We start from the raw sequence: 14,487 nt of genomic DNA on the forward strand, positions 1-14,487 counted from the left end.
AATTTGCATCCTTTCAAGTGACACCCTTGTAAGTGCATTGAGAGGAGCTGGAATTCAGAGTGTTGCCAGCGCTATCACTTTTTTCATCAACTTCTGGTCATAATAATATATACAAAAAACGAAATAAGAGGCACAATTTCTCTGCCAGTTTAAATACCGAGTTCTTGCTGAATCACCAATGTTGAGGAAAACATGCTGTTAAACAGATGAGTGCATTGCTATTGTTGGTATTTAACAAAGTTTTAATTAAGCAGTTGTGCAATATGAAGCCCCCAAACACAAAGCACCAGGTAAACAAGTAGGTACGAGCATGCACTTTTCCTGTCCCTTAGCAGGGAATGTAACAGCATGAGGATACTTTTTGTATTTCTATCTTTTGGATCTTTTAACATATTGCAACTTTATTTCAGTTGCATCTTCAGTGACTGGTTAGGAAAAGCTGCAGTATTACAGTATTTAGACTCAGCATGTGCTGAAAGTGAGCTGCTAACTGGAGCAGTTCAAAAACTCTTTTACATGTATTTATGTATACATCTAAAAATTCAATGTACATTTATTTTTTAAAATTAGTTCAAATATACTCTTTGCTTAAAAAATGGAAGAAACAGCCAGATTGTTGCCAGTTTTTCATAACATTTGGGGACACAGATGAAATATTGTATTAGGCAGTCCCTGTCTACACTTAGGAAAAACAAGACTTGGAAAGAAAGCATTTAAAAAAATGAATCCCAATGTCCTTCTCAACCATGGTGTATCATCTCATCTGTAAAATGAAAATCTTTATGTGCCTTCTCTCATGTAATTGCAGATGTTTTATGTACTACAGCATAGATACTATGTTTACATATAGTTTTGTAAAGCGTATATACTATGGTCAAAAAAATATGAAAAATATAGTGGATCAAACTTCAAGTATTGCTCTGTCAAAAATTGCATTCAGAACGCATCAAAATAAAGTTATCTGACAGAAGTTCATGATCTATTGTAATAAAGTGAAAAAAGGATTAAAAAAGAACGACCCCCCAGTCATGATTTGCCTTATGCAATGTGCTTCACCAGTGTGGAAAGCATTTCCCAGAGCTCCTTCAGAAATCAAGATTCTGTCCTCTGATGAATTCTTCCCCATCACCAAGTAAGTAATAATTGTGCAGATCAGTGACTGTTTACACGAGGCTCAGATCTTACTGTGATTTGCACACTTGAAACTTTGCCCCAAAAGATGTTATTCCACTTAACTTCACTGAAGTCTTTTGGTCAACATCAAATTGTTAATCTGATCACATTTGAGACTGAAATACCAGTGCAAGAATTCTGAATTATTAATGTTCATCTTTTTGCCAGCGGATCAACCCATGTATTTCTTCAATTCACTAACATATAATTCAAACATAGCAAGTCACATTTTTTAAAAGCACAGAAGGGCTTTCTTCATGGCTTGGTTTTGAATTTTTTAGCACATCAAAACCAAGGAGTTTGCATTAATCTGCAAGGTGAGTAGGAGGAAAACCAAGGAGAGAGAAATGGATCCCATTCCTCTTCTGCAGCTGGAGGCAGGTTTCTGCTGGGCCTGAGGGAGCAGCATCTTCCCAGGATTTGCCGAGCAGATCAATGCAGTGCAGTGGCTCCTTTCTCTTGCTCCCCTCCTGCTCCTCCAGAAGAGGAAGATTAATTAAAATCCACACAGACAACTCATGTTTGTAATCTATGTGCCACCTTTCTCTCCACTGCCAAACAAAAATTTGGCAGTTAAGATTTTTTTGAGTAATGTGTAACCAAACTTTTTCTGATAACAGTCAGCAAGAAATTCTACTCAGAAAATACACAAAAATATCCCTTCTGTCCTGGAAAAATGTGGATTTTTCCTATTTTGTATATTTTGATCTGTGTCAATTCAGGTGTGATAAAAACATTTTCTTCATTTGCTCCCACTATTTATTCCTCCTCTGCAGCTTCAAACTTCCACACATGCTTTGTTTCAAATTTCTCAGCCCAAATAATCAATTTATCAGTAGTTTTTTATAATGCAAAATGTGTTTCTCCCCTGAAGATCCTTCCTTTAACTGGTGTCTTTAGATGATAAGCTACTGCAATAGAAGTGTTTAAAAAACACTGACACAATGCAAGAAAGTTGATAATTTAGCAAAACTATTTTATTAAAGCTTATTTTCATGATAAAATAATAGCCAACAAAATCATATTAGGCAGGTCTTCTGCAAATGTGTGTAGCTGCCACCTATTCAGATATCATTAAGTCAAGATATTCTTGTTTTCTGTGGTATTCTTTATTTTCAGCTATTTACAGTCAAGCATGAAGCAAAGATTACATCAGGAATGTAGTATTACAATTTCCCCCTGGAGATTCACTGCTTATTGTAAATAATGCCAGATAGGAATTCATGTTTTCCTTCTTATCACTAAAATACAACTATTTTGCCCTTTTTCCATTCAGTATATTTAAAAATATTGCACTACATTTAATTTACCTCTTACAATCATCATCATTAGCAACACTATGCGAGGAAAATGATATCCAGCTTTTCTTACCCACTGTGTTACACCAGTCAATTTAAAACCATGAATGTGTTTTTTGAAATCAGTATTTGCATTGTTTTCACAGCTCCTTCATGTGCACCAGGGCTTAAATGAAGCACTTGGATATATTTGAAAACCTCTGTAGTAGTCTGTAAGAGCAAACACTGATGGCATTGAATGCAGATCACCACCAATGGTAAGCTGCTGAGAAAATGGAGTGGGGAAGTCTTAATATGCATCTCAAGCAAGTATAGGTTAAATAACTTTTGGACAAGAAGGGAAGCTAATTTTGTGCGATTATTTGCTGAAGCTTAATTTCAGAAGTGTGTCACATGCCTGTTTTAGCATGGATAGCTTTCCATACATCAACTAAGTAGTATCAACTGCCCAGAACTCACTAAAAAGTGCAAGTAGTTGCATGACTGGCAGTAACCATTTTGCTTAGAAGTACAAGCACACTGTTCCATGGTGCAAACCACTGCTTCTTAATTTTGCCCATCACAAACTAAACCAAGAAGCAAATTTAAAGGAGAGGTACATTACTGATGACCTCAAAACCTAAAGGAGTTATTTTTACTATCTCAAACTCCGCTCCGACAAAGGCTTTTTTCTTCTACTACCAGCAATACCAGTGAAAATGATATGAGTACCTAGCACAGTACCTAAAATAAAGATGATATTTTATATAAAATTTCTATACACAGAAGATGAAACAATGTCTACAGGAAATAAATAAGAATGATGGCCTTAGCCAGGTGATGCTAAGATCCACAGTTTACACATAGCACAAGACCAGACAGTTCTTTTCAAAAGCAGCTGGTTGAATTTCTTCCTCATCTCTACTGGACTCACGAATTGACTCAAATAAAATATGTTATATACACTATAGGACATTTTGCTGACTCTATCTTCTGTCTGAGAAGCTGAATGCAATTTACCATGCTGTGATTACTCAAAAGTGTGGAGAAAACATTAATTACTTTGTATTTTGCACCTTAAGCTTTCCAAAATGATAGTCTGCAGCAAAATATTAATTTCTTTATATTACTTACACCATCATTACATGCTTTTTCACAGAAGGCAATGAAACCTCCAACTCTTGTGAAAAACAACTTTCCTTTATCAGGCTACCAGATAATACAACATCACAAATATGATTTCGTTCTGGAAGGCAACGAGCCTGTTACCTTGAAAATATTCCCAATTAAATTATTATGAGATACCAGTTTATACTTTGATATCTTACAATAGTCCAAAGTTCTAAGGAGGATTTTCTTTAGCATAGCATTACTATATTTTGTGTTAAATAGAAATAACAAAAAGTTCTTGTATTTAACAAAAACATGGAAAACAAATGATATGCAATGGTAAATTCAGTGATATTAATAACAGACAAAATGAAAGACCTTTTGTTTGCTTTCATGATATGTTTGGCAAAAAAATACACAACTACCTAGAAGACATACAATTAAACTGTGATCAACACTTAAAAGCCTGGCCCCTTGGTGACTTCTGAGTCAGTCATCAGCTTAGGCATGCAACAAGCTTATAATGTTTTCATCATACAATGGATACTAAACATCTTGAAAAACCTGCCTGTTTCCCATTGAAAACACTAGCTAAAAAAAAAAAAAATCTAAAAAAAATAATAATGCAGAGAGGGGAAGTGGGGTCAAGTAATGTATTAAGGAAACCAAACACATTGATGTGAAATGGTAAGTTTACATAATTAGAAAAAAATAAAAATAAGTTATTAAAAATAAATTTCCAATATAAACCCCAAGGTGTAGTTTTAACCAGCTAGTTTAACAAAATGACGGTGCTGTAGCTGGAGAAGAACCACTATTAGCAATTAACTGTGTAGAAGCAGGACACGCACATTATACCAGTGTTTTAATTTAATTTGTGTGTGTTTGGAGTTAAGTGCAAAGTATTCTCTTAGTCCATTCCTTCAAAGACTAAATATGTAAATATCAGTCTACAGATTGAGGTGGATCAACTGGTTCTTCTGATATGATGTTCAATGTTGGAGCCTCTGTCAGACTGCCATCTTCGCTATCCACTACTTCTGCTATACTGGGTTCCTCAAAATCTTTAGTCACTTTTTTGGATTGCCTCTCTGAGAAAATGCTCTCCAGGGTCTCTAAATCCTCAATGCCTGCCTTGTAGTGGATCATCAGCAGCGTGAGAGCCTGCAGTCTCTCACCCGACTTAGCCAGCGCAGCAGAAATCAGGGCTTTTTTCCTCACGTCGGTCGTCTCCTTTTCTTCTTTAACCAGCGAATTATTGTTTTCCAGCTCTTGGTCTATTTCATTCTGCAGCTTATCCAACATAAACTCCAACTTCTGAAAACGCTCCTCTGTGGGTAAACTTCTGTAGAGATCACGGCCGATTTCCTTCACGGCGATGAAGACGCTGTCGTCGAGGCCGCCCTCCTTGCGGACCAGCTTGATGCCGGTGCCTGCGGCGCGCTTGGAGGGGCTGCTGGGCCCGCTGAGCTCGGTGTCGCTGCTCTCGTTGTCCGACGTGTTCGGGGTGTGCTTTGGTGAAGGCTCGGCCACGTCCGGCCCCTGCTCGGCCAGGCGGCTTTTGGGCACCTGCCGGAGGTTCAGCAGCCGGGTGCTGGTGTTGATGATGTGCCTGGTCAGCCCCGTGGTTCTGTTAGCAGACTTGGCCTCGGAATCAACCCGAGGGGCTGCGGCTGTGGGAGCCTCCTGTCCCTCGGCTCTGCCGCTGCCCCCAGTTCGATCGAGTCGCTTTTCAGCCCCTACACAAAAGGGCATCTCTGTTAAACATTTTTCTTGACATTTTTTATGGCAAACGTAAGCACAGAACATGCACTGTGAAGCTGCTTTAGTCCATACTTTCTTTTTGCAGTAATCACACCAAGTTGGATTCTGAAACTGAGTATCTTGAAAGTTATGCTTGTTCTCTGTGAGAACTTGTCCCATGAAAGGATCCTCTTTCTGAAGGGCACGAGCTTCTTCTTCTAAGTGACACTCTCTCTCTTTCTCCAGAAACACGCTTGAATCATCAATTTCACCTTCTTTTAAATATTTGAATTGTAAAGTTACATCACCGTAACAAAATTTTTCATTGAAACCTTTATGAGTTGTCAAACTCCGCAACGCTGTTCTGGTGACTGCTGCTTTAGGTGTAGGAGCGTGCAGCTGAAATTTTCTAACAAATTCCATTGAGGATGTAGCTAGACAATCTAAAGCAATTTCTTCAAGTCTTATGCTTGCATAACCTAAGCAGATAAAACCACCTGCTTTGAAAGGGTCTCTGCACCACAGTGCAACATTAAGGTACTTATGGTATTTTTCTACTTCAAATAGACAGGAGGATGTTCTCGCCAGTGGCCATTGGCCCTGACGGTTTTTATAAGGAATTTCTGGTGACTCCCATGTTCGATGATCATCGCTATCTTTACAACTACGTGCATTTTCTGTGAGTCCATCTTTTAATGTATCTTGCCTTGGTGCTGTTACTACTTTTGATACTGCTGGGTCTTCTATCTGATCACTAATTTTAACTAGCTTCTCTGTAGATTTTTCTCCATTATTTGCAGGTGGAGGTGGCCTCTCTGGTTTATCAGAACACACACCACCAGTTTCTAACACAGTTTGGCCATCACTAGTAGACAAAGTAGGCTTAATTTGTGGCCTAGGTGGCACAGGAGGCTTAGTACTAGATCCTTGTGACTGTTTACCCAATGGCTGTGGTGCATCTGAAACCTCAACATTTTTAGGTGTTGCCACTTTAGCCCCATCTTTTTGTTGCGTTTTTGATGTTGCCTGGTAATTTCCTAAATGCAGTTTTCGATTCAGGATGGGGGATATAGTTCCAAGAGGTTTAGCAGCAGCAAGAATTACTACTGACCGTTTGGGACTCGGAGATGTTGGCAGATCTTCTTTTTGGTCAGGTGCATCACAAGCTAAGTCTTCAAATTCTGAATCAAAATCTCTGCTATCAGTATCAGCTGCTAAATTATTCTGGTCATCTTCTGCCTGTGCCAAGAAAGCTGTGTCCTCCAATTGTCCAAATCCATCCTGCAGTGCTGAGCCATGCTGATTATACCCAACAGGCCTTTCATAAAAGACTAAAACTCTGTCCCCAGCTTGTCTAATAAGCTTCAACACTTGGACAGTTGATGTGATTTTAACACCTATTAAAAAAAAAGACAAACATTATTAAGTTCTAATTATGATAATAATCTAAGTGACCAGAAATAGTCAACAAACACATTGTTGCTCAGTAACAAAGGAAGTCAATTATGACAGAAGAGCTTAATTGAAATATAACAGATGGATTCTCTCCATTTTGTTCATATAAATATGGAGCTGGAAAAAATAATTACATAAATACTCCAGTTTGCTGCTCCTAATAATACTGTAATCTTACATTGTAATGTTGGTTTGATATGGAAAGTTTTAACCTTGCTCTTACTGTAAAAGTTTGGACTTTTCAGCAGTAGAAATTTAACAAAGGACTCAAAAAAGTTGGTATCTTTAAACACAGTTATAACAGAAACAGGCTAAAATGAAAATACTTCCAATATGTTAACAAAATATGGGCATAATGCTACATTATCAGTGTGGCTGGAGTGAGCTGAACCATCTTCCTGAGCAGAACTTTCAGAGCCATTTGATGTATCTCCAAATTACATGCAAGCCAAAATATCTTAATGAGCACACAGTGCAAATACAGTCCTGCAGGGGATCACGTAAAAATGACTTTTCCTTTGTTCTAAAGCTATCATCAGCTATATATTGAAAGGAACTGAAAACTCTTTTAAATTACTGGAGTACTGCAATGGGGATTTATTTAGGCAGTACCCAAGCAAAAGAACTTATTGTAGAGTTTAAGCTCTGGTCTGTACAACCTTTGTAAAAGGTTAAACTTACTGGTAGCCCAGTCACATTAATGTTTTGGCTTGGTTTTTTTTGGGTTTTTTTTTTTTGTTGTTGTTTTTTGTTGTTTTTTGTTGTTTTTTTTGTTGTTGGTTTTTTTTTTGTTCTGTTTTTAATGTTGTTGCCAAACATTTATTCAAGCTTCTTTTGCCTTTTACCTAAGAAGGAGTAAATAAATATGCAAGAAAATAAATCAAGCAAAGACCTTAAGTGACCATAAATACATAAATGTTAGCTTTTGAGTGCCAAGCACAACTGTAATTACTAAGGGAGATTAGCTGAACTGCATACACAAGACGACCCTCATTGTGAAAGCTGTCATATCACTCACTGCCAATTGCCAGCAGTCTGTCTCCTCTCTGTAGATCAGCAGCTGCAGCAGGTGAGTTTGGAGTCACAGTTTCGATGACAACGTGCCCTGCATCCTCCTCCTTGGACTGCACAAGGCGCAGCGTGAGCCCAACGCTTTGCAGATTCCCTTTCACAAGTTCTGCCTGCAGAGAAGGAAGTCAAAAGTATCTCAGTAAAGCTGACTGCAAGGATTCATGGCTAAAAATTTAAATAAAATTATACCATTTTTATATTAAAAACAAATTATTATTTTAACAATGCATTAGGATGTCCATTGACTTAATCTAATTGATTAACTGTCTGCCAACTGATTTTACACCTTTGGGGATATTCACAAAAAGTCCCAGTCCTAGATAAAATACTACTATTAAACACAACTTCATTATCCATTTTATTAGGAGCACTGCTCCATCAACCTAGCTATCACTTTAAATGCAGCACATTTGTGTTATAAAACATAAAACTATGAGCAGCTTTCCAGTAGTCTGTGCAAAAGGGTGTTTGGAGTGACAAACTCTTATGTACTTCCAGATTGCTTAGGTATATTTAGAACAAATCTCAATTAACAATAGCCTAAAAAGTTTCTTCAAAGAGGGAAACCCTTTTCTCATACTTATCTTGCAAAATAAATACTACTTACATTTTAATTCAAGTAACCTCAAATACCTTTTAAAAAACAAACAAACAAAAAACCAAAAAGGACAACTGAGGTGCAATCCCTGTAGCTAACTTTCATATGACAGACCTAGGTAGGGATCAATTATTTACAGACGTCAGTGTCTGAGATCTTTGGCAACTTTTTTCCTAATAAAAGCAGCCCTTAATAAATTTAACAATATAATTTTTTCCCCTAAAGCACATTCCTTTTAGACTATTTCAAATGACTGTCTACCATCATTCCATCAACAGATATTCTATTTGAAAGGAGAACTCATATGTTTCAGCTTCAAGGATAGAAATTTAATTTGTTTTTTTTGATTCCCAAGAAGAGAGAGGCCGACAGTGTAGAAACCTCCACAGGAAATTTTATATTTGGTTTCAATTTACTGAGTTCAGGTAGACAGCCTCCTCCTTCAGCCTTATGCATTTACTTTGTTGCTATTCAATTGTATATGTTTGAACTGTCTGGAGCTGAGCCTCCTCTTTGGAGGATGTGCTCATTTACACAGTTTGTGCAATGGCTTTCCACAGATGGAAGTGGATTACTTAGCTCAGTCCATGGCTCTCTCCTTGGCTGTCACTCCTTTCCCATAATCTTAATAGCACTAGCTCTTTTCTAATTGCAGTTCACTTCTTTACAGGAACAAAAATGCTATAAAATAAAAACTGCTCAGCAGTTTGCTGTAGAACAGCACTGAGTTTGAAGAAGCAGACTTGTATTAACTTTCTGAGCTTTGTCACTATTTTCTGCATTTCCCACAGGCACCTACTCTTTTTTTCTCAGACTTCTATTGTTAATGCCCAGTAATGTATGTAAGAATAACAAGGCCAATATAAGCTTAATTGCAGTTCCAAGACTTAAAGGTTATTCCAGAATGAAACAAGTAAATAGTTGCCTACAGAAACAACCCTGATGGAGTTTTCAAGTTGATTTTTGTTAATTTGTTTGTTTAAATGCCATCCTCATTTACACCAAAACTACTGTTATGTAATTAAATTTCAAAAAATTTAAACAATAAACTACTAAGTATTAAGATACAAAGAAGTATTAGAAATGTCTGTGGAAGAAGACAAACTTTGTTTTTTTAAAAAAGAATTGCTCTTCTGCTTTAGTCCTTTATTTATATGCAATATAGCTTTAAGGTAGCAATTCACAAATGTTGCAATGTGCAGTATGGAAACAACATGAACAATTACTGCAATTTCAAACAACACTAATTGAATAGTTTAACTGTCAAAAACACAAATGACATGAATTTGCTTTGGCAGCAGGCAAAGCTGCAACAAAAACAACATCCAAAGATGACAATAATATAACTGCACATTCTTATCAAACAATGAGGAAACCATTATTTCTGAGCTTTGCTTGGAGTCCAAGTACTCAAATCTTGGTTTTTCTATGATGGTTCCTTTGTAAGTCTCACTCTAAGTGATTAAGCTCAAAAAAATATTTCCAAATCATTACGTTTGAATAGAAGAAGAACTATCATAATGAAGATCAGGAAATAAACTTGCATTTAAGGAATGCTGACAAACATGAAAATTACAAAGGGCTGAAAAACAAATTATAACCACTTTCCCCCCTAATTTCTGTTAGTGCACTGAAGTAGAAAGCTGTTTAGTGAGAGAATTCCAGGAAAGAAATGGATGCTTAGAACAGTGAAAAGAAAAAAAAAAACAAAACCCTCAAGATGGTTTTCCTTTTAACACCCTGTTATTCTGGCCATTTAATTACACTCCTTTAGGAAGTCATCTATTTTGACTGTATATAGCTTCTTCTGAAATCTTACATTAGTTCTGTAGCTCAAAGGCCAGAACTGGAGTTCATTAGCAAGACAAGACATTTGAGAGTCAAGGCCTGTCCAGGGTGGACATCCTGTTAGCTTTGCATGGCAGCAGAAGAGACATTGCTGAGAGTTCCTTCTCAACATGACACAACTCTTGCCCACTCCAGAGCAGAAAAACACCCAACTACTGAAGGAAGGTGGCCACCAGAACGCTGTCACAGGAATTACCTCAGGCCAACATACTCCTTTCCTTTTACCATTGGTGTTTTCTCACCCATTCAAAAAGTGGTGATAAGATTTCTCCAGAAAATCTTGTCTGACAGACAAGTCTTGTCTGAAAGAGACTGTCAGGAGGAAGAGCTGGTGTTGCAACATCTGACTTTTTGAAGAAAGGCAGCAATGACCTCTAACCACTGTTGACACTTGCAATCATGAAAAAAGTGCATGGTGAGCAGATATGGAGAAAGGGCATAATTAAACAATAAAAAGGAATAAAAAAATTACCAAAAGCTCTTTTTTAAAGTGCTTGTCGGTACAGACTCTGACGCTCTTGAGTTTCCTTTGAATCCAAGGACTCCTTTGAGCAGAACTGCACAGTGGATGACTTAACAGTGAAAATATTCTGTAGTGCAAAGCTAGAAACTCCTGAGGTGATCCCCAGCATTTCACCCTTCCCTCCTCCTCCAGAGAGAGACCACATGAAAGCAATGAGGGACAGCTGGGACCCAAGATATGTAGGTATCTCTGAACATTTGGCTCCCATGCAGGGACACGGCCTGCAGATTACAACATGTATGACTCACTGATGGCAAGGAGACTTCCCATATCCCAGCAGTATCTGATGGAAAGCTGTTTTTGGAAGGAGAGTGCCTTTGAACGTAACAAGCAAAGTTCATCTCAACTTTTTTATTAACTTTGGCACAGTCACAAGCTTTCTCATGAAGTAAAGCGGTTTTATTTATCAAACCAAACCAGATGAACAGTTTCCTTGATTATTCTTTCTGGCACCTGCAAGAAACACCACTCTACCTCAGGCTAAGATAAATGCAGGTGAAGACCATTTGGAGCTCTCAAACATCCCCCACCCCAACAAGTTCACTCACAAACCCAAACATCTTTGTGTACCAGCACAGCTACTTTAAGCCTTTCTGTCGCCCCCTTAAATTAAGACTTGATAATAAATGTGAAGAGCCAAAGACCTATTGGAACACAAAACACAAGGAGGATGAAAATCAGCTAAATGACACAGAAGTTAGAAGAAAATTGCTAATAATGAAAGAACATTTATTATCAAGAAACCTCACTGTAAGGGAGAAAAACTTAACAGCTGCACCCAGGAGAAAGGGAAATTTTAACCAATTGGCTATATCATATTAAAGCAAGTTTATTTCAATTTGATCTAATTAATAGCTCTGTTTTACTAGTTCCTGCAAACCTTAGTAGTTATTTAAATAAGGAGCAAGACAAAGCAAATATTAGTACTTCATTGTCAGTGACAGGCATACATTCAGTGTATTTTATACTGAAATAGTTAAACTGTGTCACAGTGCTTAGAAAATTTACCTTTTTTAAAAAAACCTAAGTAATCCTGAGACTATTTATTAAATACTTGTTGAGATTAAGATGCAACAAAACAGGAATGACTATCCTGGAGAGAAACAAACAAACAAAGAAGTAATTTCCTTAGCGTTTTATTATTTAAAAAATCGCAGCAATAAAATAAGAGGACACAAGGTGTCCATCAACTTTAAAATTAATAGAACATTTTGATGTGGAGCTGTGAACACTTGGCTTTTACAGGACGAAGTCCACAAGCATTGATTCCACAGAGGCTTTAGTTTATTTGTATGCACCCGTGTTTGAGGCACTGCAGAGCACAACCCCACTGCCACTTTCGGTTCAATACTGCATGTGTGCTCTGGAAACACAATGCAGGAGAAAATCATCTTGTGTCTCACAACTTTTCCTTGCCTCAGCTTGTTGCTCTGAAAGCCCAGCAACTCAATGTCAGTGAAAAGAAATTTTTCCAAATATTTTCAAACATACCAGTATTGAACTCCACAGCTGCACAGTGAATAATCAGAAGTTTAAAGCTTGCGAGTGTAATTTAAATGGCCAAATATTTACATGAATGTCAAAACATGATGAAGTTCTAATCTTGAAATGCTTCATGAAATTATCAGTCTGAAATAATTTACAAATACAATGGGATGATAAACATCCCTTTTACAGGCAACAGACAAATGTGATGCCATCTCATTTACTATTTATTCCAAAACTATATATGAAGTTAGATTATTATTTGATTCAGAGGTAAAATGCTAACAGTGAGCTAGAGTGGTAGTGTCATAAGTAGAATCTAAGTTTACATTAGATACAGCACTTCCATTCAGAATTTCTAAGACAAGACATAATAAATAATGTTCATTAATAAATATAGAGATTACAACATCCAGGAAAGTGTGTATGACAATCTCCTACCAGCAGTGCAACATCATTCAGCTAAACTTTAAAAATTATTAGGTGCATACAAAAATAGAAAATGACAAAATTATGCCATAGCAGGATAATTGGAGCAGAAGATTTCTTCTCTAAAACTTAACTGTATATTTTCAGGAACTTAAAAGGAAATAGTTGTTTTTGTAAGCTTAATTTTACACTGTAAAATAATTTCTAATAGTCTAAATTTGCTTAACTATTTGTAAGCATTAATGTCATAAATCTTTACTAGAATTTAGTAAGCATGTCACATTCTTTTGAATAATTGTTAAGAAAAGCTTGATCACCCAAACACAAATAAGAAGTCTTTTTTTTACTGACTTTACATCAACTAGAAGAATACTGTTTTTCCAAATTGTTCATACATCAGGGGTATGTAACACACTCTGTGTAGCAGAAACTGAACCCATGTCAGTGCTGTACTATGGATAAAAATATTTCTTTTCGGCCGAACTATCGGAGTTGCCAAAGGGGATCTTAGGTATTCTTGCAAGATATAGTCTAATGCCTTTTGAGGAAAAAAGTGAAAATATCTGTGAATATGTCTGTAAAGTATTACATTCTCCCAGACAACCTGCACGCGCAGAGGAGAGGAAGGAATATTTCATGTCAAAACCCCCCCAAAACATTAAAGTCCAAAACTGGGAAGCAGTTTCTTCTCTTCAGAAGACTCAGTTCTTTGTATTATTGAAAAAACGTTTTTGGCAAACATCCTTAAAGCAATGACTTTAGTATTATTACTTTTTTCAAGCCTATTACTGAATAGAGTTATTATAAATGACCTGCACAGCAAAGAGGCTGTGAGATTATTTACGGGGGAGAGGAGGCAGTGAAAGGAAATGGGTATCACTAAACTCATGGTTTTCTCCTTAGAAACACTGGACACAAAGGAAATAAAATAATTTTCTTGTAATGTTCTGGGAGGATTTCAATCTATGGTTTTGAAAAGGAGTAGATGATTTTCTCCTTGTGACACAGCCCTGAAGCCTAGTAAGAGAGCTCGTGCCAGTGTAGCACAAGTCTTTTCCAAACCTCTTCTCCAGTCCTCCTGTCCACGGGGCACAGTAACCGCAGACAGGTTCTGATGCAAATCTGGATAAAGGAATTCAGGATGACAGAAACACTTTCATTCCCCAGGCATTGAGAAAACTCCCAATTACAGAAGAGAAATGTTTTCTGAGCATTCAAGAGCTACTACCCCTGCTCTCGGGATGCTTAAATAACTCAGTAGTCAATAAAGTATGCCCTAACTATCAATTCTAAACTGTATTCACTGTTATGTCTTACACATGCACAGGTGCAACCATGCACACGTGTGGATGTGCCTCCACCTCCAGATTTAACCTCTCTATTTCCTTTAGAGGGTTTAGAAATGTTGAAACACACTGACAGAAGGTTTAAATAAAATAAAAAGCTGTAGTAATATTTATAGAATAACTACACTATGCAGTATAACAAACAATGAAAATGAAGGAAATAGTCTCTGCAGTCAAATTAAATCTACATAGAAAATTGACTTCTTTTCCTCCCCATTAGAAAAAGGCATTAATTACAAATCACTCATTAGAAAAAGACCGATGTCAATGTAATGCACAAGACTGTATACACTACAGCTAGAAGCAATATGCCATTCTAAGAAACCAAAATATACTAGAAAACACGTTTACAAACTTGGAAATTAATTACTGACTTGTGATTTTTTTTTTCTTTCAAATGATTAACAAAAGACTGCTTGAATAAAAATC

General features: G+C 36.9%; 1 protein-coding gene across 1 annotated transcript in view; it reads right to left on the reverse strand.

Moving 5' to 3' along the window:
* Nucleotides 1-2,128: 2,128 nt before the first annotated feature.
* Nucleotides 2,129-14,487, reverse strand: part of PDZD8 (PDZ domain containing 8) — a 51,364-nt gene continuing 39,005 nt past the window's right edge. Inside the window, exons 4-5 of the mRNA XM_030276523.4 lie at nt 7,777-7,939; nt 2,129-6,700 (exon numbers count right to left, since the gene is read on the reverse strand). Of these exons, the coding sequence (XP_030132383.4) occupies nt 4,506-6,700; nt 7,777-7,939 (2,358 nt within the window). The 3' untranslated portion in view covers nt 2,129-4,505. The remainder of the gene's footprint in view (nt 6,701-7,776; nt 7,940-14,487) is intronic.

This window comes from Taeniopygia guttata, chromosome 6 (genome assembly GCF_048771995.1).
Source record: "Taeniopygia guttata chromosome 6, bTaeGut7.mat, whole genome shotgun sequence".
Lineage (NCBI taxonomy): Eukaryota > Metazoa > Chordata > Aves > Passeriformes > Estrildidae > Taeniopygia > Taeniopygia guttata.